The 23,430-nt window shown below is 39.0% G+C and overlaps 2 protein-coding genes across 9 annotated transcripts in view; one reads left to right on the top strand and one right to left on the bottom strand.

The window, feature by feature from the left end:
- INTS10 (integrator complex subunit 10) overlaps positions 1-19,096 on the top strand; it is a 48,999-nt gene extending 29,903 nt beyond the window's left edge. For 3 of the 8 annotated variants that reach the window (XM_078149611.1, XM_078149610.1, XM_020969554.2), the window contains exons 14-17: positions 781-860; positions 2,795-2,957; positions 5,880-5,973; positions 10,333-11,272. In XM_078149611.1, coding sequence (XP_078005737.1) covers positions 781-860; positions 2,795-2,957; positions 5,880-5,973; positions 10,333-10,621 — 626 coding nt within the window. In that variant the 3' untranslated portion in view covers positions 10,622-11,272. Of the gene's footprint in view, positions 1-780; positions 861-2,794; positions 2,958-5,879; positions 5,974-10,332; positions 11,273-12,683; positions 13,069-17,668; positions 17,786-18,718 lie in introns of those variants that run through there. The other 5 variants (XM_020969550.2, XM_020969549.2, XM_020969553.2 and 2 more) reach the window with 3 other exon arrangements.
- A 361-nt stretch (positions 19,097-19,457) lies between these two features.
- The window catches only part of HGSNAT (heparan-alpha-glucosaminide N-acetyltransferase), a 48,052-nt gene continuing 44,079 nt past the window's right edge, over positions 19,458-23,430 (bottom strand). The window contains exons 16-18 of the mRNA XM_020969556.2: positions 22,909-22,979; positions 22,687-22,799; positions 19,458-21,519 (exon numbers count right to left, since the gene is read on the bottom strand). Coding sequence (XP_020825215.1) covers positions 21,338-21,519; positions 22,687-22,799; positions 22,909-22,979 — 366 coding nt within the window. The 3' untranslated portion in view covers positions 19,458-21,337. The remainder of the gene's footprint in view (positions 21,520-22,686; positions 22,800-22,908; positions 22,980-23,430) is intronic.

Below are 23,430 nucleotides of genomic sequence, written 5' to 3'. Positions count from 1 at the left end.
GCACAATGAAGTAAGGAGAGCCAGCAACTACAACATTGCAAATGGAAAGAACAATGACACACTAGAAATTCACAAGTACATGTGGCAAAAGTATACAGATTAAGTGGGATTCAAATGAAATATGAGAGGACATCCCCAACTTAACTCTCTGTGGAGGTGGGAGGTCCACAGATGTAACACATTGTGTATGTTTTGAGACTTTTTTTCCCTCTCTGGAAAATACTATGTCTTATGACATGGCTTTCTGAGAGGAGGTGGGGCAAGGTTACATATATGAGATACTGGTGGTGAAACATAAAATATCAATAAAAATTTCATTTTTTTTAAGAAGCCCTACCCAAAAAAAAGTCTGTATGTTCTAAAAGTACTTGAACATGTTATTTATATTGAATGTATACTGCTGGATGTAAAACATAGGCTAACTCTTAGGCTGACTTTTTATTGTTGCTTCATCCTTCCTACTTTGGCATGCCATGTAGCTAGCTCATTTGTGATTCCAGCAGAATTTGGGACTGGGGAGAAAAGGAAATAAAACTATTTTTTGCTACTTGTAAAAAAATTTTTTTTAATTTAAAACTATACACCTTTTAAAAGGCTTAGATAGGACCAAGGTTGGCTTTTGAATTGGAGTTCAGTTATCAGTCTCCTATTGATCATTGATAGTCAAGAGCTGTATGTCCTTAAAATTGTGACTTCTGTCATCTTTTTGATTGAAAACATCTTAAATATTTGCATCATAAAGTTTCCTTTCTTTAAGCTAACAAATGTATTTTTTTTTAGGATCAGATTTGAAACTTCTGCCTTGTACTAATAAGGCTATTATGCCTTATTGCCTCCATTTAATGTTAGCCTGTTTTAAGGTAAGCCTAAAGATATTCATTGGGATTCTTGCTTAATTTAAAATACTTTATAATATTTAAAAATTTTTTATTTTTTTAAGTCAGTGGAACAAATACATTCTATAACATTTAATTATATGTGTGTTTTATTCCATTATGTACCTTTTAAAGAAGAACATTTCTCTAAGGAAGAAATAATATTCTTCCAAAGAAAGATTTTTTTGTGGATAGTAATATTTTTCTAAAAATCAAGTTAATTTTATTTTCAAGTTTGCATTGTCTCCTCCCATTTTCCACTTCATATTGAGAAAACAAGAAAAACAAAACTCCCTGTTATAAATCTGTATAGTCAAGCAAAACAAATCCCCACGTTGGCCATGTCCAAAAAATGTCTCAGTCTTTGCATGTTACTTTTAAAATGTTAAAATTTAGAAATAAAAGATGTACTTTTCACATCATAATTTGCTGGCGGTGGGGAGGGAGGGGGTCCCTTCCCAATGTTATTTGTTTAGATACCAGAGTGCTGTATCTGTTAGAAACCTTAAAGATCATCTATTCTGAATCCTTCGTCTCTAAAGTAAGAAGGTGCAGATCTATCAGGGATAAGTGACTTGGCCTAAGCAGTGAATAACAGAGCCAGAGTTTCTATTACATGTTCAGTGGCAGTTTAATGGTAAGGCTAGCTCTAGAGCAAAGGCTGCAGTCCAGAGCTTTCAGGGGCTTCAAGTATTCATGGGAATTACCCAGGTTAATAATAATTTAATGAGGGGCAGCTAGGTGGCACAGTTGTTAGAGCTCTGTCCTTGGAGTCAGGAGGACCTGAGTTCAAATGTGGCCTCAGACACTTGACACTAATTAGCTGTGTGACCCTGGGCAAGTCACTTAACCCCAATTGCCTCACAAAAAAAAAAAAAAGGAGGGGCAAAAAAAAAATTTAATGCTCCAATCAGTTGAGGTGATGGTCTTCAAAGGCAACATCATATATGGTAATTGCTCTAAATTTGGAGGAGCAGCCTCAGTGGGGAAGGGCCTGCTGCCGTTCTTAGGCTGGTTGGGAGTCCTGGAGTTAAGTTTCAGTTCTGCTGCTGTTGATACTTTCTCAGTTTGAGCTAATCACTTTACTTCTCAGGACCACATTTTCTTCATCTTAGTGAGAAGGGGGCTAGACAGGATACCATTAAGCCCCTTCTAGTTCAGACATTCAGATTATAATTTCATGCTTCTTTAGATTGAGAGAGAGAATCTATTTCCATTAGACTATGAGCTTCTTGAAGGTAGGACTGTCTTTTGCCTCTTTTTGTGTCCCCAGCCCTTAGCACAGAGCCTGGAACTTAATAGGCACTTAATACATGTTTACTGATTGACAAACTGACTTCTTAGCAGAAACTTCCTGCATGGTTTCTAAACATCAATTCTGTAATATAAAGGTAGATTTTTTTTTTGAAAGCCTGCGTGGACTACTGTCAGTGAGTCATGGCCCTGTACTATATCTGCATTTATGTGGATGAGCTAGAGATGAAACAACATGCATCATGTTTTTGGTTCTTTTTTTCCTTAGATGAAATAGAGTGATTATTATTGATTTGTTTTAGAATAGGTTGTTGTTTTTAGTGGATTTTGTGGATTTTTCTCCCTTTGACAATCTCTGGAGACCTTGTATAACAAGACAAAGCCTCTGCTTTAATGTCCTTATGGGGAGCCCTCTAGAGAGTTTTTTCTGTGGGAATGGAAAGTTAAAGGTTGTGGTCTCAGAGTATGCACCTTAACAAGTGGATTCTGTTCAACTCATCCAGTAAGTGGGAGTATACTGCTTTGTTCCCAGATAACTCTGTAGTTATCTTTTTATCATAGAGTTTATAGTATGAAACAAGGGTACATTAAGATGGTATTTTTTTAAATGACTTTTCATATACTTTTTTTCTTTTTTTTGCTTGGCATAAATCCTTGTCTTACAGTTAAGAGCTTTCACGGATAACAGGGATGATATGGCATTGGGGCATGTAATCGTGTTGCTTCAGCAAGAGTGGCCACGTGGAGAAAACCTGTTTTTGAAAGCTGTCAATAAAATTTGTCAGCAAGGCAACTTTCAGTATGAGAATTTTTTCAACTATGTTACAAGTATCCTTTTTTCATACTAAGGAGCCTGCTCTGCCAATTTTCAGATTCTGTTTCAAGAATGACTTTTGTATTGTGTATTTTATTTAGCACTGAATTTTTAAAAATTAGTTTTATACCTCATTCTCATTAATCCCTTTTGGAACACCATCACTAAAGAAGAATAGAGAAAATAGGACAACAATGTGAAAAAGATTGTCTTATCATCAACATTTATTAAGCTGCTCTAGAGCAATAGTGTCAAACTCAAATAGAAACTGATCTCTGCAGGCCACATATTAACTTAGAAAACCACAAATTAACACAAATTTTGTTAAACATATATCTCAGTTACATTTTAATCTGGTTCAGATGATGCTGGCAGTTTTCTAGTTTGAAACCTGTTTTCTTCAGCACAGCCAGTTGACTAATAGGGAAGATACAGAGGTGAATAAAAACGTGGTCCCTGCTCTCATGGAGCTTACAGTCCATTGTAGGAAATGACACATTAATGTAACTGTAATACAAAACAAAATATGATCATTACATAAAAGAGGTGTTAGATGATCAAGAAAGGAAAGATTATTTATGGGGCAACGGGAAAGGCTACATTACATAGAAGAAGTGTCAGGTGAGCTGGGTTTTAAAGGATACATAGGAACTTGTGAAGTAGAGATAAAAAGGAAAGCATTAAAGGCTTAAAGAACAGTGTGCACAAAAGCAGGAAAGTGTAGGATGTGAAAGAAGGAGTAAAGGATGTCAGAGCAGTGGTCCAAAGGTCATCTTTTAATAAGAAGCATCAGTACTCCTCACTCACATGCCAGGATGTGAAGTCTGTGAGTGCATGCACTACAGCCAGCCCATGCTCTTCACAGTAACTGCTTTTAATCAAGGGGTGGCTCTCTTCCTTGTATCTAGCCACAATATGCCAGTTTTGTCATTTGCTAGGATGTTGACTATCCCTTGAAATGTGATTAACTGTTGTGCCCAATAGTACCCATTCCTAACACGGAGTATCCATCCCCTAAAAGATGCTGTTAAGCTACTCATCATTCCTTTCTTTAACAGAAGCTGCGTTTTTTACATGTTTATTGTTATTTGTGAGCTTTTTTAAATTGAGTTAATTTGTGCATTCACGCAGCAAGCATTCACTAAGCGTCTGCTGTGTGGTAGGCACACACTTCTATAAAGCAACCAGTGGTTTCTTAATTGCCAAATGTGATGGTCTTTCCTCAGTTGATCTGTCTGCTTCAACATTTAATGCTGTTAAGCACTCTCTTCCTGGTTACTCTCTCATCTGTTGATTTTTGTGATACTGCTCTCTCCTGGTTTCTCTTGCCTGTTTGAAGATGCCTTCTCAGTCTCCTTTGCTGTCTCAAAGTCCAGATCACTCCCCTTAATGAAGGCTGCTTCCCAAAGTTTTGCCCAGATCCACTTCTCCCTCTTAGTAACTTCATCAGTTCCCATTGGTTTAATCATCATCTCTATGCAGATGACTCATTTCTCCATATCCAGCCTCAGTCTCTCCCCTGAGCTTGAGTTTCACATTATCAACTGCCTATCAGACATTTCAAACTAAACATGAACAAAACAACTCATTAGCTTCCCCCTCAGCCCTCACCTCTTCCAAATTTCCCTTTTTCTATTAAAGGTATCACCATCTTTACAGTCTCCCAAGTTCATAACGTCAACATTATCCTCAATTCTTCTTTCCTCATAAATTCACAGTTGCCAGATCTTGCCATTTGTAAGTCTGCAATGTTTCTCAAATCAGACCATTTCCTTCCAATTACACATCTACTGCCTTAGTTCAGGTCCTCATCACCTCTCACTTATACTATTATTTTTTTTTAAAGGCAGTTGGGGTTGAGTGACTTGCCCAGGGTCACACAGCTAGTAGGTGTCAAGTGTTTGGTCTGAGGTTGGATTTGAACTCAGGTCCTCCTGACTTCGGGGCCGGTGCCCTATCCACTTCACCACTTAGCTGCCCCATCTCACTTATTATTATTGCAATGTCCTGTTAACTGTTCCCCCTGCCTCTCAAGTCTCTCCCCACTCCAATCCATCCTGTACACTGCTGCCAAAGTGATTTTTCCTTAAACATAGAGCTGACCTTGGCACTTCCCTGCTCAGCACCATGATTGGCTTCCTGTTGCATCCAGGATCAAATATAAACTCCTCTGTTTAGCTTTCGAAGCCCTGTACAACCTGGCCCCAACTTCAGGGGTCAAGTGAAATTTGTTTTAAGAGCAGAGGAGACCTGTATATTTTTAGGTGTCAGGGATAAAGAGAGGATGATAGAAAAAGAGAATAATTGATGATACAGATTTCCAGAGGGAAGTAGAAGGGATGGACTTCGTAAAAAATACTGTGCCTTTTTTTTTTAAGTTTTTATTTTTTCAATAACAGAATTCAATTTTCTCTCTCCTTCCTACACACCCCCTCTCTATGGGAGGTGGAGAAAGAACCTTTTAACAAATAAGCACAGTCAAGCAAAATAAATTTCTTCATTGGCCATATCCAGAAAAATGTATGTTTAATCATGCACCCTGAATCTATCACCTCTCTGTCAGGAGGTAGCATGAGAATCACTACCTCTTCAGAGAGTGTTATGAACGTTAAGAGAATAAATGATCTTTTAGATACCAGTTGAGGGGGGAAGAAATGTGTAACAGCCTCTCTTCAGTAACATAGGAGGCAAATTCTTCTGTTTGAGAAGTTTTAGAATAGTGGAAAAGGTTAGTCCACTACTAAAGAGATCGGGTAGATAAGCTGTTAATTATTACATATATGGAAAGGTTATTCCAGTGTCCTTTGGCTTTGGCCTTGTCATTTCTAGCTCAAAGGTACAGTATTTCTTTATTCATTAGCTACTTAGAGAGCTAATTTATTATTACTTGTATCATATGCAAAGTTTGGTGGTGAATCCTGAACCTAGGCCTACAGATATAGACATGCTGGAGGAATTTGCCTATTTGAGGACCCAGGAAGGTGGAAAAATCCATTTGGAATTACTGCCCAATCAAGGAATGCTAATCAAGTAAGTGATCTTAATCCTACTTTAAAATTTAACCCTTTCTAGCTGTTATAAGGTTTTGTGTAAAAAATAACTGCTTTTTGGTCATTTGCTTGATTTTTTTGTGTGTATTTGTGGGAAATAATGTTTACAATAATATATTTCTAATATTTTTCAAAAAGATAGAAGTCCAGGCCTGAGTCTCAGCTTCTATGAACATAATTAGGTTTGGAAGACATTTTAAAAGGCTTAAGCTTTCACAGTGACCTTCTCTATATTTCTAATATGATATTCACTATTTCAATGGTGTTGCTTCTGTCGTTTTTGAGAGCTTTCACTATGCAAAGGTCTCATCTGTAGTTTCTTTTATTTTTCCTTAAATTTATAAAATTAATAGAATTATAGACTTTTAGAGCTCAAAGGGTCCTTAGATGTCATCTAGTCTTGTTTTACAAGTGGCCCATGAGAAAAAGAGACTTGTTCAAGTTCGAAGACAGGTAATAAGGAGAGAGGCTGGGACTGAAACCGAGATCTTTTGACTCTTCTTGCCACCAACACCATTCACACCTCAATTCCTTTTTGGCCAATGAAGCATTCCATTTTTTTTAAATGGGAAAAAATTTTTGCTCCTTTTTGTGAGAGGCAAAAGCTCCCAAAGAGTAGCTAGCTGTGTCAAATATACAAATTGCACTTGATTTGAAAGTTTTACTCAGTAAACTAGAATTAAGTCCTATTATATGCCAGACACTGTGCTGTGTAAGTACTCTTAGCTCTAATGTACACAGAATAAAATAGTTGTCTAGTACCTCCTAGACAAACTAAAATCTTATTAGAAATTTATTCTCTTCAATTAATAAATGTTTGTTGATGTGAAGAGGACCAACCAGAAGGTGATTGGTTTTTGTTTTTTTTTCCTATGCCACACAAGTCAGTGACCCGAAAGATCATTAAATAACTCGCGGAACTTCCTCCGTCTGCAGCTCAGTACTAATTCTGGTTTGAATAATTGTGGGCTCTGCATTCTCTACTATTTTTTGTTTTCATTTTTCCCAAAGGTCGGTATTATGGTCACTTCAAGAAAATGAATCCTCAGTTAACACAGATCAAAAAGGATTAAATCCTTGGCTGTGGTCAAGATTCTTTTCCTCTCCCCTATGGAATAAATGGGTTCCCAGTTAACAGAAAGACAAGACTTTTCCCCTCCTTTTTCTCCCTTTCCCCCTGGACTTCCTATACCCTAGATTCCTTTTCTTAATTTCTCAGTGATTGAGAGTAGAAAAGGAATATTGTCTCTGGAACTCTAAGCCTGCTGAGTAATTTGGAAGATGGCAAACTTTCCAGCAGCATCTGTGCCTCCTTTCCCTTCCCCACATTTATTAGGGACCACAGGAAAGATACTAAAGATACAAAGAATTAGTAAGAATTAAAAGAGGCATATGTGTCTTCCCCATGGGTTTTTTTTTTTAAGATTGTAAAATAGACGCTGCACTTGATTTTTGACTCTGATCCTCTCAGTGACAGCAGAATGTCTCCCAATGACAACTGTTTACAAATAAAAACTGTTGTTTTGATTTGGGAGATAGGAAGCCACCAGTGTGGTTTTTCATTGTGATTTCCTTTCCAGATTGTGATGCTACATGCACAAATAGATGTCAAGATGTCATTTAGCAGAATCAAACTTTGTTTAGTTAGTAGCAAATATTTATACGGACAGTTCCTTTATATAGACAGTGTTTAATTATCATTAGTGGTGGGACAGAAGTATAGCTTTTCTAAAAAGAAAGACCTAAAATGAATCCTGAAACCTCATTTTAACTATTTGCTTTAACCTTGTCAAGTCAACAAGCATTTATTAAGGGTCTGCTGTCTGCTAGGTACTAAGTGCTAGGGATACAAAGAAAGTCCAAAGGCAGTCCTTGCTCCCAAGGACTACACAGTCTGTCTAATAGGGGGAAATACCACACAAACATTTGTGTACAGACAAGTGGTGAACAAGATAAATTGGATATAATCTCAGAGGGAAGGCACTGGTATTAAAGAGGATCGGGAAAAGCTTTCTTAATATGATTTTTTCTGGAAGCTTAAGGAAGCCAAGAATTCCAGGAGGCAGAGGTGAGAAGAAATCATTCCAGGGATGGGAGACAACCATAGAAAATGCCCTGAGCCGGGAGATGCAGTATCTTGTGTGAGGAATAGCCAGGCACTGACCAAAATGTTGTCCCCACCAGATGATTTATTCAAGCTGAACAAAAAGTGACATGAGAGATGTGCTAGAATGCAGACGTCCCCTGGACAAAGTGGGAGAAGTGAGGCTCAGGGTTAGACCCAGAAAGGATAGATCCACAAGGGATCATGAGGGTAGGTTAAGGATCTCTACTCCTAGCCTGTTAGTATAATTGAGATAGCTAATATTTATATAGCACTTTGAAGATTTATAAAGTGTTTTCTGTGCATTTCCATGTTTAATTCTTACCACAAACCTGTGAGGTTCATGTTATTTTTATCTCCATTTTACAGATAAGGAAAGTGAGGCTTAGAAGGTATTAGATACTTGCTTATGGTCACATAGCTAATACATGTCAGAAGTGGAATTTAAACCCAGAAATTTGCTGGTGCCGGGTCCAGTATCCTTTCCAGGACACCATTCTTCATTTTAAGAGCAACTAACATCTCCTACAAGCTAGGCCTTGGTTTCAGCTCTTGAAAACTGCTAAACAGCAAGGTATCAGAACTGGAGGCAGGTCTGGGCAGGACTAGCCTAATTCTTCTGGGAACTTTACTTAATGGGATTTGCCTAATATACTTTGTGTAGTTCTTAGAGTCATTCTAAAATCTGTATCTAGTCGTAAACTGCAATAGTGGAAGGACAAACAGGGGACAGAAGGGGAGCTCAAAAGACACCTGAGTAAAAATGGACATTGCCTTCCTCTGAATTATAAAGTTATTTCAAAAAGCTATTCCAGATGTAGAGGAAAGTTGTTTATTATAGTGCCTTGCACCCTTTGTAGTAAGCCATTAAAATACACAATACATAATTTTAAAGTGCAGAACTAATTGAGATCCTGTGATTAAAAGAACCGAGAAGATGGTAATAAAAAACTGCAATAAACTGTGTAGCCTGTCTTTAAGGTTGGTTCTCTATAAAATTGGGGAAATAAAATATGGAAATAGGAGCACCCTCTGCAGAAAACAGCCAGCTGGCTCAGGTCCTTTAAGCTAAACGAGGAAAACTCCAACCTTGAGAATAGATAAGAAGTAATTGCAGAAATATCTAGGCCACAAATGCATACACCCAGTGTATAGTTGCCTCCTTCCATTACATTCAGAAGTTATAGGGTAGTCAGTATAGACTGAATAGCATCTGTAATATTCACTTGTGGAAGCTTTATGCTGTGGCCAGCTTTGGACATTTTGTTCACTCCTCCCTGGCTGTCGGCTTGTCAGAGTTGTTGCAAATGTGGTACATCCAAAAAGGGTGAAAGTTGATGAAATGAGAAGTACCGAAGGAACATGGCATGGTTCCTAGAAACAGAAAGAGAAATTCTTTATCTTCATAGAGCAGGGGTTTTTAACCTTTTGGGTCAAGGAACCTGTTTTGGCAATCTAGTGAAGCCTATGGACCCCTCCTCAGAATAATGTTTATTACCTGCATTTATAAGTGAAGGAAATGTTACATTTCAGTTACAGGCTAGTGAAAATAGAGATGTGATTTTTTTTTTCCCCATCCAAATTCATGGATGGATCCCTTGGGGGTCCATAGACCCCAAGTTAAGAACCCACTGCTTAAAGGTTTTGCTTTTACATATTTAATGAGAAGTGGTTGGTTTTTTTTTTTAATATTAAATGTCTGCCGTACTTTTTTTAGTTGGATCAAACTAGCATGAAATATTGGTATATACTGTACTGTGTATGTCATGATGTGATCACTCAACATTGAATTATCTCCTAACCAAACCCCAACATAATTGCATTCCAGAGAGTTTTCAGGGTATATGTCTGGACTGTTGTTGAGAAAAAATAAGGATGGATAGGATTTTAAAATTAACTTTTTTAATGTATAGTTCATTTCCCACTACAAATTCATCATGCTCAGTTTCCTTACTGCTCTCTTTGGACACCATGCCTATCTTGAGACTCAGTTCAAGTCAAATTCTACATAAGACCTGGACAACATACGATCAGTGGGCATCATGAAAGTAGATGATGCTTCTTCCCTTCTGTCCCCTTCAGCACATGACTGGACTAAGGTGGTTATTGCAGGTTTAAAAAAAAGCACTCATATGGTCTCCTTCCAGCTCTCTCTTATATTTTCTCTGGAGTGTTTTACAGTACAGGGTGAGTCGGTGTGGGTGTTTGAATGCTGCTGTTTGCTGTTTTTTAAAGGCCTTCTAGCCCTCCCATGGGGTTACTGCAGCAGGAATTCATACCTGTACTACAGCCCAGCATACAGACTGCTGACAGGTACCAAGTGGGAAAAAACACACCTGCTCATAGTGTGCTGTTTCGTCAACATGTTGTACTGCCCATGGTTTTCAGCTCTCTGTTACCCAGTGCCCTCATCCATGCTTTTCTTTTAATTTATTCTGCATTCCTCAGCAAACCATCTGGTTGTAATATTGTAACATTTCTTATTTTTATCCATAAGTTGACAGTGTGTGTGTGTTCAATTTAATATTCACCACCAAATTTAAACTGAAATGAAGGTTATATGAAACTGTTATTAGACTGTACTAGTGTAAGTTTTAGTCTGAGATGCTAGCTTTTTAAATCAAGTTTCCTTCCCTAAATATAGGTAAAAATACCACTTTTTAGCTACAATTTTAGCCCTTTTCTTTTTCGTTGAGTCCCTTATCTAAGTAGAGATCATAGGTTCAGAGCTGGAAGGAACTTACAGGTCATCTGGTCTAACTCCCTTATTTCAAAATAATGAAGTTGAGACCTTGAAGGTTAAATGACTTGCCCACTGTAACATAGTGAGGATTCAAATCCAGGTTGGGTTTTTTTGTGTGTTTTTGGTTTTTATTTGTTTTGTTGGGTTTTTTGTTTGTTTTTTGTTTTTTGGTGAGGCAATCAGGGTTAAGTGACTTACCCAGGGTCACACAGCTAGTAAGTATCAGGTGTCTAAAGCCAGTTTTGAAATCAGGTTCTCCTGACTCCAAGGCTAGAGCTCCATCCACTGGACCACTTAGCTGCCCCAGATCCAGGTTTTCTACATCTAAATTCACTCCTGTTTAGCAGGTATAATTTCAGCGTTTTTTCCCTAGCCATTGACAATTTCTTTAGAGTAGGCAGTTCCTAATTTAAAGTACTGAATAGGTTAGAATGCTATAGGCTTCTATCTTCAGCTGCTTGGAGTTTGCTCTAGCAGTAGGGATGGGTTTGTCACTGCTACCATCAACATTTTTTTCAGTTGTAAGATTTACAAGATCAGGCTGCAGTTAGTCTGTGGCGCTGGAACAGAACTTTCTTGATGCCGTTAACTGACCTAGACAGGGATGGAACCCTTGACCTTGATTGATTGCCTTAGTACTGCACCCTAACCAAACTCAGCTGCCAGTCCTAACTCAGAATGCTTTGAATGGAGCATCTCGTTTTCTCTGTGCAACCAGTAAGGGTGTGAGTCTCATGGCAGATGTGCCACAGACTTCCTACCGTGAAACTACTTCCCTGAAGCCAGCAATTTAAAGCTTTCTGCTACAGTTGCAGTGTGACTTTTGATTGTGGCACCTGTATAGTTATTATAGCTAAAGTTATTTTTACTTCACATTATAGAATAGAAATAGTTTATAAGCACTTTTCAATTTTTAGTTATGCAAATGCATCACTACATCATTCCATCCTACATCACCTTTATAATCATGGAATAAAGGTGGCTTCTGATTTGAATTTATCTAAATCTGATGAATCAGTGAACTAGTAAAGTGAGGACCCATTTCCCCCATAGCTGTTGATTCCTGCTCATTTATTTTATTCATTGATAAGAATTTGCTTTATTGGATTTCCTCTATTGTTTCTCTTCTTCTTTAAGGGTCTTTTGAATATGCTCTTGATAGCATCCCAAAATGTTAACACCACCTCAAACTTTCCTGTTTATCTCCACCCCCAAGATCTTAGAAGCGCCAAATCTGTGGCAGCTTTGTGAAACATTGTAAGACCTGCTGCCACGCCATTGAGTTACCCAGCCTGCCACATGCCCTGCTTGATTTGCCTGGTTTTTGCTCAGTCTCTGACCTCTTTGCCAGTTGTTATTTCGTTTCCAAAATGGACCTACATCTAATGGTTCTTTTACCTGGTATTCTTAGGGAGCCACTCCCATGGTGGCTTCATGTTCCCTGAGCTCCCACAGATGACACTGAGGGCCTTGTGTAGGTGAGGAGGATCTCCCTCTGTTGGGTTCAAGAGCCTCAATTCCTTTAGAAGGAGTAGCAGCAGCAGGAGACAAGGATTGAAAACAAAGCCAGATTTTAACCAGTCAGATGTTCCTGTGCTGTTCTTATAGGGGAAAACGGTGACGATAACTTTTGAAGATGCCCATCTATCTTAAAATTTGGGGTAGCGTTTTATTTTGTATTGTTTGGGTTTGTTTTTTTTTTTAAGGAAATTTATTTTTCTTTTGCTGGCTTCCTTTTAAGTAGAAGGCAGATTTATGTATTAGACTATCCTTCAGGATTAATATGGATTCAGGCACAGATGATAATCCCATTTTCTCTTTGTTTTCCTGTTGCTAACTTCAGGCACCACACAGTAACCAGGGGTATCACCAAAGGTGTAAAAGAAGATTTCCGCCTGGCTATGGAGCGCCAGGTATCCCGCTGTGGCGAGAATTTGATGGTTGTGCTCCATAGGTTCTGCATTAATGAGAAAATCTTGCTGCTTCAGGCTCTGGCTTAAGTGAAGTGATCCCCATGAGCACAGTTTTCTTTTCTAGAAGTTGTGATCAATAACAGTGTGGCTTTATGACTCTTAAAAGGAATCATCTGAATGCTAACTTTAGTTGCTTTTAATGTGGAAGATACAAAAATCTAAGAAGGTATTTCTATTTTTCAATATCATTTTTTGTAACTTTTATAAAGGAGAGTGAAATCATTTTGTAAATAAAAACCATCCTTAAAAAAACTTGATGAGTGAATGAAAAAGCATTTATTAAGTATGTATGAGGTACCATGCACTGTGTTAATAAGCTGGGTACAAAAATACTTTTCAGAAGAGAGGCCCTTCCCTCGAGGAGATTACTTCTTAATAGGAGCAGACAGACACATAAAAGGGTGTTTTGTTCTGGAGAGGTAAAAGGATAGGGGGAAATGAAAGGGGCCAGGGACTCACAAAGCATAAGGTAGGTGGTGAGAGAGCCCGAGTGGAGGCCTGAATGGGATGTGAAACTAGTACAGATTGGGGTATCTAGGCCTGGCCAGGAGATATATTGGGCTAACGTGCACACACACTCAGTCACCAGTCAACTGTGTTGTGTCCTCAGGTGAGCGTTCCAAAGGTGATATGCAAATAAAATGTGTTGACTTTTACAGGTATCCCTGTTAAAAGCAGCTACTTTCTAATTTTGCAAACAGTACAATCAGCAGTCTGATGCATGACTGGATTTGGTAGTGAGTTTTCATGTTACAGATAATATTGAGGCATCATGCCAATGAATACAGTGCATTCTATAAGCCAAAATTCCCACTGTCAGCCTGAGTACTTCTCTACATTTCTCAGATTTGTTAAATATAAGAAATTCACTTTGTCTTTCAAGGGGCTTTAATCGTAAAACGTCATCACCCAGAGTACAGTAGGCTCCACTCGCAGGACCCTTATTCCCCCAGTTGAAATAAGTACAAGAGAGAGCGGGTAGTGGGACCTCGTGAGGTGGAACAGAGCAAGGTCCCTGGGCTCTGCCAGGCAGACCTGGAGGAGTAAAAGGATTCCCCAGAAGCTTTGCTTTGTAGAGCCTACCTGGCTGAGCAAGAGTTTTGGTGAGATGAAGGAAGAACTTGCCGACTAGCGAATATGTTTTGTAGATGGTTCTGATGAGAATACAAATCACTGTCCTTGAAAGTCAGCATATTTACACAGTGGCCTAAAAATAAATCCAAAATACCTGTTTTAGAGGAAAAGAATAACATACACGGAGAAAAAAAAGCAGTCAGGATTTCAGTGATCCACAATAGAGGTTTAGAACACTTGCCAAATACTTTTTATGATCTGTACAGTCATCTGACTAGAACAGAGGCAGGGATCACACGGATACTTGCTATAATCGTGGAAAAGCCTGGAATAATTGAAAGATGGCTTTCAGTTAACTTTTAAATGTGAGTTTCTAATACTCTGCCTTGTATTAATGCATTACAAATATAAGTGATCTTTTTTTTTAATCATGCAATGTTTCATCCTATCACTTCTTTCTAGTTAAATATTCTCCTGTGGCACAATGGATAGAGCTCTGGGCCTGGAGTCAGGAAGACCTGAGTCTTCCTGAGCAAATGACTTAACTTCTGTTTGCCTCAGTTTCCTCTTCTGTAAAAGGAGGATGAAATGAGATAACATAAAGTGCCTGGAATATTGTAGGTGCCCGTATAAAAGCTAATCCTCTTCCCCGTTCCTTCACCCATAACACCTCTCCCAGATATTTGCTCTTGGGCAACACACATCAGAGCTTTGTGTTTTGGATCTAGACTCGCTAGGCAGCAGAAAAACAAGCCCATTCGTTTTCAGTGACTAGTTCCATCAGAGGCCAGCAGGTTTAGCTGTTTCAGAACTGGCTGAAGTGAAAAGATATTCTGACAGTCAGCTTTATCTGTGGAGCAGTCACACTGCTCAGGTAGTATGGATGGAGTCAGTCATTCAGCCATAGCTGTGAAAATATATCATTCCTATGTCTTTTATATCTAATTCAGCAAACATTTATTAAGAACCTACTGTTTGCAAAGCACGTAGCTACATCACAGTGTGTTTTAAACATCAATGATAATGACAAGATTGTATTTCTGTGCCAACAAAATGATTTTTTTGGCTAAAAGCATAAAACAAAGTTGGGATGAATGCAGGGTAGGGTAGAAGGAAAGAGGAATGCTATGATAACTTTGCATGTGCACACAATAGAAGCACATTTAAATCGTATATAAATGCTGAAATAGTAAAAATTAAAACTATACAGTCTTTTTTTTTAGTCTTCAACATAACCACCATCGTTGGTGACACACCAATTTTCAGTTGCTACTCTTGCATTGAATTTGTGGAAACAAAATTAACCCAAAATTAACAATGCTAATACATAAGCTTCAGCAATCTACCTTTGATATTCCATTTACAATGTGCTTTCATTATGTGTAAATCTAAAGTTAGTCAAGTTACATAAAGATTTTATAACCATCCAGTGTACAGTTTACTCAGATAACAAGGAGATGGTCTACTAGTACCAGAAAAGGATGAGAAGTAATCTGGTATAGCCAGGCTCAAAGAAATGGCAAAAGGTAAGTATAAGGCCAGTTAGCTGAAGACGAGGGAAACCGGAAAAGAACCTATTTTGGCCAGAGTTCAATAAAATACAGTGCTATTGTAGGAAACCATCTTCACGGGACATTGGCAAGCTGTCCTGAGAGGGCTTCACGGGCCTTCACATGAAACGCTAAGCTGGGAAGCCAGTGCTGATGGTGACTTTGGTCTTTTTTAAAATGTTTTGGTGCCGTCCACCAATCAAGGAATTTTTTTAAAAGTCTGGCATTTAGTCACATGGTGCAAACATCTCAAATTTCTACCAACAGGGAACTTAAGAATTCATAAAACTTGGAAGGGCAAAAGGCAATAAGTTTGCGATTACTGGAACTAATGCCCAACAGAAATTGATTACTAAAAGAATGTGAGCTTGTGATGAACTAATGAAAGGAGTTGAAAAGATCCCATGAATCTACAACTGAGCAAACCATTCTTTTCTACCTCATTTGGAAACTTACAAGAACCTATGTTTGAGATGTTAGAGAATTCGTACCTGAAGCAGCTTTACTGTTGAACTGAGTTTATTTCATTGGATCACATTTACATAGTAGTTAAGGTTAGCATTTTACCTCTTTGGAAGGAGTTAAGAACTTTGCTGCACTGGAAATTCTAATCTAGCCCCTTGCTCTGGTGTAAGAAGGATTGTTAGTGTTAATTTTACTCTTAGTTCAAAATCTGCTCCTAATCTTTTCAGGTTCTAGAGTGACCTCTACCTCTGTGAAGTGGTAATAACTAAGTTCATAGTTAACAGTCTCAGTCACATTGGGGAAATTCTCTTAAGCGTGCGTTTTGCAAAAGTTCATTTGCCTTCCATTCACCCTGAGAGGTGGCTAGTCAGTGATTCCAGCTCATTTTTATAGAGGTTCAGGAAATAGCAATACAAGTAAACATAAAAAATAGGCCCATAAGAAAAGTCACTACTTTCTTTGGATATAAACTTTACATGTGGACCCCTTCATATCTGTGGAATTGCCCTTGCTTTGGCTTATCGGCTTATAGGATTTAGTACCTAAAAGAAAAAAAATCTTAGATCACCTCATTTAAATAACAGGTAATAGCTAGCACATGCATATTTATATAATGCTTTAAGATTTGCAGAGTGCTTTATAAATATTTAATCTTCACCACAGAGGTAGGGGTATTATTAATCTTATTTCATAGATCAGGAAACTGAATCAGGTTAAGTGACCTGCCCAGGGTCCAATAGCTAAGTAAGTGTCTAAGGCAGGATTTGAATTTATGCCCTTCTGACACCAGTACTCTCCATGTAGCTGCCTTGAATAAGGAAACTGAGGGTCCAGAGACATAAAAGAATCCTCCCTTAGTCACACAAGTAATAAGTAGCAGAGCGATGAAGACCTAAGTCCATTGTCCTTTGTATTACCCCCAAGTGAACAGGAGTAAGATAAGCACGTTTTAGAACCCACACTTAAACGTACTTAAAATACAGTTTGAACATAAGAATAAACATAAAAGCATTAAATAGATGCCAAAAGGCTTTTTCTAAATTCACAGCATAGTATTTTCTGCTTTACTACATGAAACTCTACCACTACGAAACGAAATGCTACATATTCAGTTTTGAAAAGGTTCCTAGATAATAAGATATACAGGCAATGGGGTATAGAAATCTATTCTGCCCTATAGGAAAATAGAAGGGGAAGTGAATAAGAGAAGGGGGTTTCATCACGAATTCTCTAGAATTATAATTAGTCATTACACTGATCAGAGTTCCTAATTCTTTCAGAGTTGTTTGCCTTTAAAACCACATTGCTGTCATTGTATGTAAATTGTTCTGGTTCTATTCATTTCACTCAGCATCAGATCATACAAGTTTTCCCATTGTTTCTCTGAAACCCTCCCCTTCATTCCTTACAACACATAACTTGTGCACTCATTCCCTAATTTATAGACACCCCCTCAGATTGCCATTCTTTGCCACCTCAAAAGAGCTGTAAATATTTTCTTCCCTTCCTCTAATTCCACCTACCCCTCCATTTCCCTACTGAATGAAATGTATTACTGTACCCGTGTGTTCTTCCTTCCTTTAACCAGTTCAAATGCAAATAAGGTGGAAGTGTCAGCTTCTCCCCGCCCATCTCCTCCTTGTTTATATAGATGTCAACTCATGTGTAAACTAATCACATGAGATAATTTCCCCTAACCTTTTCCCTTCCCTACCCCCACCCCCCAGTGTATTCCTCTTCCTCCTCTTTCTGTTCTTTTTCTTAAGATCATCAAAACCTTAAAAGAACCACCCCTTGGCTTCATCTAATTGGACTCCGTTTTTTGAACCCTCATGATGATACAGATCAGAGGCGACACATGTATCATCTCCCCACATTAGAATGTAAGTAGTTTATCCTTTAGTTCGTGATCATTCATTCATGTTTCCCTTTTTATGCTCCCTGTGTTTGAACTACCTTAATGAAATAGCTCTGGGTCTTTTCATCAGGAATGCTTAGAAGTCCTCTATTTCATTAAGGCAGGATTATACTCAGTTTTGCTAGATAAATTATTCTTGGCTCTAAGCCCATATCTTTTGCCTTTGGGCACACATTCAGAGTTCTCCTCTCCTTAAGGGTAGTGACTGCTAAATGGTGTGTGATCCTGACTGTGGCTCCTCAGTTCTTGAATTCACTTTCTGGCTGTTTCCAGTATTTTTTTCTTTGACCAGGAAGTTCTGGATTTTGGCTATGATGCTCCTGGGAGTTTTCATTTTGGGGTTTCTGATGCAAGTGACCAGCAGATTCTATTTCCACTTTGTCCTCTGATACTAAAAGACCTTGGCAGTTTTAAGATTTCTTGAAATATATTTAGGGTTTTTTTAAAAAAAATTTTGAGGGAGAGGTCATGGCATTCATAGTCCAATGAGTCTTTAAAAAAATTTTCCCCACTGTTTTCCTGGTCAGTTGTTTTTGCTATGAGATACCTTACATTTTAATTTTTTTAGCTTTTTGACTTTAATATTTCCTGTTGTCTCATAGAATCATTCATTGGATGGTCCTGTTGCTACTTTCTTAGGGTATGTTGTGTTATTCCACAATCCCAGATATAGCCTGAGGACCTACTAGTTCCTTCCAAAGTGGTCTGATCCAGGGCAAAGTCTGATTGCTGTACTTCCTCCTCCCAGTTCTGCAAGTTCTTGACCCAGGTTTCCGTCAGAGCAACAAGAGAATGCAGCTAGACAGAGCCCCCATCAGCCAAGTAGGAAGTTCTGTTCTAAACTGACAACTGCAGCCTCCTTTGGTCTGAGATTCCTACCTTTGTTGTTTTTCTGCAGGAAGACACGGCTAGATATTGGAACTGAAATCCATTTCTGCTCCTGGGGTGTGTGTGAGCCACACCACTGCTGCTGCGGGCTTCTGGACTTCTTGGGGCACTCCCTAGGAATGCCACCCCCATGTGCAAGTTCCCTTTTCGGTCTACTGTGGATCTAGGACCCAGGACTGGGGAGTGGGCAACAAAGCTGCTATCTGGTACCTGTCCCTGTTTCCGTGGCCATGTAAGGGTCGGGGGTATCCTGATATGAGTGTGGGACCTCCTCTTGCTCTTGTACACAGCCTCTCCCTGGGAGCTGGAGTGCACACCCATAACATACTCTTGCCCTGACCTAGTCCCCAGTGTCGACAGATCTCTCTCTCTCTCTCTCTCTCTCTCTCTCTCTTCTCTCTCTCTCTCTCTCTCTCTCTCTCTCTCTCCTCTCTCTCTCTCTCTCTCTTTTCTCTTTTCTCTCTCTCTCTCTCTCTCGTCTCCCCATGCCAACCTGGGCTGAACAAAGGAGTCATTGACTTTTTCTGGATTTTCCCATCAAGATTCAGTCTAGTGCATCTTCTAGGTCTGCTGAAGTTTTGTGAATTGGAGCCTGGCTGCCCAGCTTCTTGAGAGTCTGCCATCTTGACTCAACTGTAAATGGCACCTACATCAGAGATGTATAAATGCTTATTTCCTCCCCCATTTCCCCTTCTTTCCCTAGGGGAATTGGAAATGGCTTAACATCGAAGATGAAACATGAGCTGATCTTAAGATTGTACGAGACAGTGTTTATTTCATGATCACTGATATATTTTTATTTGTCTGGGGTTTCTTTAACATCAAATGACTTAGATCACATGAAGCTCTCAGGAGAATTAAAACAAGCCAAAGGACAGTGGAAAGCAGTATGGTGGGCATGGACAGACTGTGGCAAGCTTCCAGGGGCATCAAGTACAAGGAGTGGTGAAGACATATGACTGAAAAGGGAGATGACTCAAGTCAAGAAGTAGGAATGAGAAATAACAGACAGCTTGAATAGGGCATAGAAGTGTCTGCAAGATACTAAAAGAAAAGGAGGACGACCTTCAGCTGCTTTGAAAGATTTATGAAATACTTGGATACATTTTGGTTTCTGAAGACTGATAGTGAAGGATATCTCTCAGGAGAGGTGGCGATCTCTAGGTGGAAAGCATACATTTGCAGATTTGGTCAATGTATCGTATTTGTTTTGCTTAGCTGGGCTTATTATTGGGAGGGGATCCTGGGGGCAGGAAGGAGTTATTCAAAAGTAACAGGGATGTAAAAAAAAGGGGGGGGTACTAATGAAACACTTTCAAATGAAAAGAAAAATGAGGATAAGACTCCCAGGGGAAGAGGTGTGGGTGGGGTTGCAGTGTATGTCAGTAGATGGAACACACATTGATGAACTCCCAGGTCCACTGAGAACCAAACTCCAAAATTCCCCACCCATATGTGCTAATGAAGCATCTGAAAGCTGCTAATTCTTATTTTAGGTTTTCCCAGTTCCATTAAGAAGAAACACTCCCATGTCAGCTTGCTGACAGTGGGCAAGAACAGATCTCCGTTGTGAAGATATAATAATGGGAGGGGGGTTATACAATGAATGGTCTGACAAATGATGCTCAAACATTTTAATTGGAATTTTTTCCATAATAAAATACACCTTTACTGAGAATTTCAGAAAAACCACAGATAAACTCTAGATAGCTACAGAATACTGGCAAGAAAAGAAGTTCAATACATGGCATCTTTAAAAAAAAAAAGTAGGAATGACAGAAAAAGTCTTGACAGAAGGAGGCATTTTTTTCAAGAAGCATCAGAGAACAGAAATGTGTGTCATACAGCGAGCGCCTGGCAAATCTGAAAAGGGCACTTAGAAAGGTAGGCTTTCTTGGAACTCACTTAGCAGGAGTCACACTTAGCAGAAAAGCTGGGATTATTAAATAAAGCAGAGCATATCAGCACATAAACACATTCAATAATCTTAATAGTTCACAAGAGAAATAAGGCTGCTCTTCATAAGCGGGGTATATAAGCTCTAAAACATCAATTTTATAGGAAAATGAGATAAGTAAGAAGAAATCAGGTCTTCGATTGTTTTTTATCAAACTTGAAAGCAAAAGGCCTGCAGAAATTCCCTTTCAATGAGACCTCATCAGAATGGAACTAAAACTGTCAAACACATCTATTTTTTTTTTGAGGCAATCAGGGTTAAGTGACTTGCCCAGGGTCACACAGCTAGTAGACATCTGAGGCTGAATTTGAACTCAAGTCCTCCTGACTCCAGGGCTATTGCTCCATCCACTGTGTCACCTAGCTGCCCCTAAATAACATTTATTTACACAGAATAAGGGGGAAAAAACCACCATGGTCAGCTACACTACAAACACATGATTTACAAATACACAGAAGACAGGATTTCTGATGAGTTAAGTACGGGATTAAACCAGTTTACATGACTATAGCATCTAATTTATGCACATTAAAAGAGGATTCCATGTTCCCACAACTCAGACATTCCACAGCCCATCCACTTTTCTCACTAATACAGATGGCAGTCTATTTGCTTCACTGATCTCCCTGGGCCCCTCTAGAATCAGTCCAGTGAAATGTATCTGCATGGCCCTCAGATTTTCCAGAAGATCCTCTTTCGGTAGAGCACATAAGCAATGATAACCCAGAGGGAAGTGGCAACCAGGTTCTGAGTCAAGTGTTCCTTATGAGACTGGTAGTCCTCCATCTTCCACTGAAAAGGGAAGTAGTTCTCAAAGACCTCATGCCCAACGTATACTAGGATGGAGTTCATTCCTTAAAAAGAAATTATAAAAAGATGTTGTCAGCTCAAATGCACTGTTCCAGAATCATGAGCTGGGGACAGCATCTTGCTTAGCTGAGACATACAATATAATATCGAATGCCTCAAATGGAGGGTGCTATGCATTACTGGGCAGACATGCTTTCCTCCCTATGAAGCCTCAAAGAGAAACTAGAACAATGCGATTTATAGACAGATAAAACAAAGATCTTGACAATGTAATTGAGGGGGGAACCACACCTGTGATTTCATTGATGGGGGGAACTGTCGATCAGAGAATCGCCTCTAACAGTGTAGACTCATACCTGCTCTGCAACTTTTATTCCTAGAGAGGTGTTTGGGGAAATAACAGGGTAAGTGACTTGTCCAGGGTCATGTAACCAGTATGTGCCAGGACTAGGGCACATGGAATTATACTACAGTGAAACCAAAAACTGCCAGAGGTAGAGACCCTTCCACCTATCTCATCCATCCCTCTGCACTTAAGCCAAATCATGGACCTATTTTTTTTTTTGGTTGACACTTATGGCTTCATTAATGAGTAGGAACTCTCAGTATTGAAAAGTCCCTCCAGAAGAGCAGATCAACAACTCTTTTGTAACTTAAAATCTTAGAGACTTAGAATAACTGGGACGCAGGGACATCAGGTAAGTTGACTATGACCACCTAGGTAGCATGTATTAGAGGCGGGATTAGAACCGGGGTCTGATACCAATGATGGCCCCCTCTCCACTACACCACACTGTCTCTCTTGGGACTGTCTTGTGCTCTGATCTTTTTCATTTTGGGAAAAATATTATCTCTGCACAAAACCTTGGACATCAAACTAAGCATATTATTGAAAGGCTGATGTCTTCCAGGAGGGACAATGAATTGGAGCTGTTCTGACACTAGGTTCATTAATTATGAGTATTATGTCATCTGTCACAGATACCTCTGTTAAAGTCTCTATTCCCACAGTGGCACCCTTGTTACCCTACCCTACTAAAACAAATGTTAGTCTTACACAGTAGGCTCAGCTCCAGACAGGCTGTTGACACTGTTGATCCCTCCCTGCCCCCTTCATGGAAAAAATGCCCAAGGTGGTTACTGTCCCCTCGGCTTCCAGCTGTCCAACTACCATCACAGGCAACCTTTGCTCTGAGATAAACCTGGCTGACCTGGGTAAAAGAAGGGAGCTCCAGACCAAAGTCTTGCCACATCCACCAGGAAATACATAAACAGGAGCAGAAGGAAAGCAAAGAAGCTCAGGGTTGTCACATAGGAGATGGACCTACACAGTTAGGGGGAGAAAAGATAATGCTATTTAGCCATCATAGACTACAGCATACTGTAGTGTAATCAATTAAAAGGATTAAAGCAATATTTTGTTTTCTACTTACCAGAGATTTTTATTTACTGGAATGAAGCCTTCATTTTGAGAAAATTTGGTCAAAACACCTGAAATAATAGCCTGTAAGAAAAGGGAAAAAAAAAAGGACAAAGGTTTATATCTGGTGTGGGAAAATAAAATTTATACTACAGGACACAGGAAAAAGGACTTGTTTAAAATACCAAGAGATAATGAGGAAATGTCCAATATGTTTTTAACAGGAAGAAATATCTTTTAAGATGCTTATATAATTATTTAACTCTTTATAACAAAATTATACTTTAAATTCATTTTAAATAAGTTACAATATATGAATGTGACGGAATACTATTGTGCTGTATAAGAAATGATGACACAGATGGCTTCAGAGAAAACTAGGAAGACTTGTGTGAACTGATGCAGAGTGAAGTAAGCAGAACCAGGAAAACAATTCACACAATAACAACATTGTTAGGACAACCAACATATTGTTGTTGCTATCATATTGTTTGCCTTTACAATGGGTGGGGGAGGGGCTGGAGGGAGAGAATTT

This window comes from Phascolarctos cinereus, unplaced genomic scaffold (genome assembly GCF_003287225.1).
Source record: "Phascolarctos cinereus isolate Bilbo 61053 unplaced genomic scaffold, phaCin_HiC Scaffold_2;HRSCAF=192, whole genome shotgun sequence".
Classification (NCBI taxonomy): Eukaryota; Metazoa; Chordata; class Mammalia; order Diprotodontia; family Phascolarctidae; genus Phascolarctos; species Phascolarctos cinereus.
The sequence above is the reverse complement of the archived record's forward strand: the minus strand, read 5'-3'. Positions and strand labels throughout refer to the sequence as shown.